The sequence below is a fragment of the Uloborus diversus genome, unplaced genomic scaffold, assembly GCF_026930045.1.
Source record: "Uloborus diversus isolate 005 unplaced genomic scaffold, Udiv.v.3.1 scaffold_14, whole genome shotgun sequence".
Lineage (NCBI taxonomy): Eukaryota > Metazoa > Arthropoda > Arachnida > Araneae > Uloboridae > Uloborus > Uloborus diversus.
In genome coordinates, this window is record NW_026558098.1 from 8,242,940 (window position 1) to 8,246,294 (window position 3,355).

Here is a 3,355-nt window from a genome sequence, read left to right on the forward strand (position 1 = left end):
AATATACAGCCCCTATACATTCGGCTGAAGTATGCGGTCCCCTATTTTTCATTGATAAGGTTTGTGAATGAAAAGAAGATACTAGAAGCATTTGCAATATTGTGGAAACTTTTCGATGTTATAAAAAGCCGTTACGCATGATAAAAAGTCAGTTTCGATTGAGAATGTGTAGAGAGTGTATTAGCTTTGTTTATTGCGAGGCATTTCGCTGTGTTGTTTTTCGTATTTGGAAGTAAATACGTGTGTGACCGTTGAGTTTACGGTGTTGTGTGATATTTGCTTAAGTGCTGATGATTAATTTAGCAGCTGTTGACGATCTTTCCTGTACATAGTGTAAATAAATTTCCTGTCTTTTTCTCAAGAACTGTGTCTTCCTTTCAAGAAAGTTTGAAGTCGCACCAGATCTGTTACATTATTTTCTCATAACCAAAATATTTAAAGTACTTCTCTTTAATAACAAAAAAAAAAAAATCAGTTGATTAGTTTTACAAATACAAAGATTCAGTTGGATGGTCAGAAAATGAAATAAAAAGGAGGAAAATTTTTACTTTGAAGTCATAAAATTTTCTTTCTTTCCCAAAATCATCAATTCAACTCTTTTGATGCTAATTGTTACAATGGCACTATTTAGTAGTAAAGGTTACTATTAGAGATTACAAAAAACATGGCTGCTAAAAATAGATGCTTAGAAATCGGCACTGTCCGAAGGTACAACACTCTCCCCTACACTACTCGTGTGGTTCTCTGGTTAGTTAACACTTTACAGAATTTTTTTTGAGCAATCACGATTGCTTATTACTTTCATTTGACTGTTTTTGGCGTCCTACCATTTTATTCTCCCACCGCCAACCTCCGCACCATCACCGTCGACCGGCTCCTCACGATGCTGCTCCCATAGCGAAAGCCGTCTCCAGGTTGCATCCATGTCCTACACACACGCGCACACATACACAACTACACATGCACACACAAACATGCACACACAAACACACACACACAAACACATCACACACGCATACATACAGACACCTACACATACACACAACTACTCACACATTCATGCATACATACAGACATTTACACATACACACACGCATATATACAGACACCTACACATAACTACTCACACATTCATGCATACATACAGACATTTACACACTCACACACGCATACATACAGACACCTACACATACACACACAACTACTCACACATTCATGCATACATACAGACACCTACACATACACACACACACATACACACACACATACACACAACTACCCACACATTCATGCCTGCACACAGACACAAACACATATGCCTACACACACATACACATGCCCCCCCACACACACATTCATACACACAACTACCCACACACCTATGCCAGCACACAGACACAAACACACATGCCTACACACACACACAAACACACATGCCTACACACACATACACATACCCTACACACAACACACATATCCCCACACACAAACACACACGCATATATGCACACACTCGTGATTGCGAAAAACATAATTTGAATTCAAGATGTCAAAATTTAAATTAATTTTTTTTCTTTTATATTTTTTTATTAGCATTATTCCCAAATGTCTTCACAGAGTTTCACCTTTAAGTCTTTCTAACAAACTTCAAGCGAACATTGCTTTTCGGCCGTATGAACTGTCAGGTGCCTTTTCAGGCTTCCTTTTACAGAAAATTTCCTTGAACATACTTTACAGGAAAACGGCTTTTCACCAGTATGGGTTCTCGAGTGAACTTTCAGGTGCGCAAGTGAAGAAAATTTCTTAAAACACACTTCACATGAAAATGGCTTCTCACCGGTATGGGTTCTCAAATGCTCTTTCAGACGTCCTAGATTATTAAATGCCTTGGTACACACTGAGCAGGAAAATGGCTTTTCCCCAGTATGGGTTCTCAAGTGTTCTTTCAAGCGAACTATTTGCGAAAATACTTTAAAGCAAACTTCACAGGAAAATGGCTTTTCTCCAGTATGGGTTCTTAAGTGCACTTTCAGATGGAGAAGTTTAGAAAATTTTTTGGAGCACTCTTCACAAGAAAATGGCTTTTCGCCTGTATGGGTGCTAAGGTGCGTTTTCAGGTTTGATAGTCGAGAAAATTCTTTGGAACAAACTTCACAGGCAAATGGCTTTTCTCCAGTATGGGTTTTCACGTGATCTCTCAGGCTTGAGAGTTGAGAAAATTCCTTAGAACAGGCGTCACAGGTGAATGGCTTTTCTCCAGTATGGGTTTTCGAGTGTACTTTTAGATTTGCAAGTTGAGAAAATTCCTTGGAACAAACTTTACAGGAGAAAGGCTTTTCGCCAGTGTGAGTTTTCAGATGTCTCTTCAAAGCAGAAGTGTAATCAAATACCTTTAAACAGTATTCACACATTTTTTTAGGTGCGTGATGAATCTCAGATTGATGTGACATTGCGGAATAGAATGAAAACGTTTCTTCATAAAATTCGCAAGGCGGTCGATTTTCGCAAAGATAGGTTTTCAAAAGTTCTCCCAGCCATCCAAGGGATTGAAAAGGTCCTTATTTGGAAACAAGGTCATAATAGAGTTTTTAAATAAAACTCAATTATTTGTCAGCGCAGTTAACTTCACAACGGACTATGAAGAATGTAAAACAGAACTGATGCACTCAATTATTTTTCGGCGCAGTCGACTTCACAACGGACTATGAAGAATGTAAATTAAAACTGATGCACTCAAATTATTTATCAGTGTAGTCAACTTCACAACGGACTAAGAATGTAAAACAGAACTGATGCACTCAATTATCTATCGGCGCAGTCAACTTCACAACGGACTATGAAGAATATAAAACAGAACTGATGCTTTACACAAGTAGATATTCTCAGCTTTTATTACAGAAGCTCAGCATTTCAGCCAAGAGTCTGAAGTACTTTTTATTTTATCTACTCATGTGCCTTTTGCTTTGACAATTAATTCTGAGGAAGATCTCGTCCGAACATGACACAAATTTAATTTCCTAAGAATGATGTTTCATAAGTATATGTGTATTGTCCTATAACAGCTCCGACATTTACAAATCTCAGTCTCTATACGAAATTGTTCTCATAGAATTGATCATAAGAAACTTTTTTACGAAATACGATGGTTCTCTATACGGATGATATTATTAATTCTTTGCTAGCTCTAAGATACGGAAATACACAAGAAGTTACAAGAAAATGTATGTATTATCTTGTATCTATCTAAACTCAAATCTCAAAACAAAATCTTTGCAAAACTTGACAAGATCGTCACAAGTATTGTGTTTTTTTGACACAAAAAGCTCTTGCAACGAAATTCTCTACAAAATGGCAC

The 3,355-nt window shown here is 37.3% G+C and overlaps 1 protein-coding gene across 1 annotated transcript; it reads right to left on the bottom strand.

Moving 5' to 3' along the window:
* Nucleotides 1-1,615: 1,615 nt before the first annotated feature.
* On the bottom strand, nucleotides 1,616-2,704 carry LOC129232802 (gastrula zinc finger protein XlCGF49.1-like). The gene has a single exon (XM_054866902.1). The coding sequence runs from the start codon at nucleotides 2,448-2,450 to the stop codon at nucleotides 1,638-1,640; it is 813 nt and encodes a 270-aa protein (XP_054722877.1). The 5' UTR covers nucleotides 2,451-2,704; the 3' UTR covers nucleotides 1,616-1,637.
* Between the last annotated feature and the right edge of the window lie 651 nt (nucleotides 2,705-3,355).

What these genes read in the sequence shown, in the direction of transcription:
- LOC129232802 (XM_054866902.1), bottom strand. Translation starts at nt 2,450, where the DNA reads ATGTCACATCAATCTGAGATTCATCACGCACCTAAAAAAATGTGTGAA.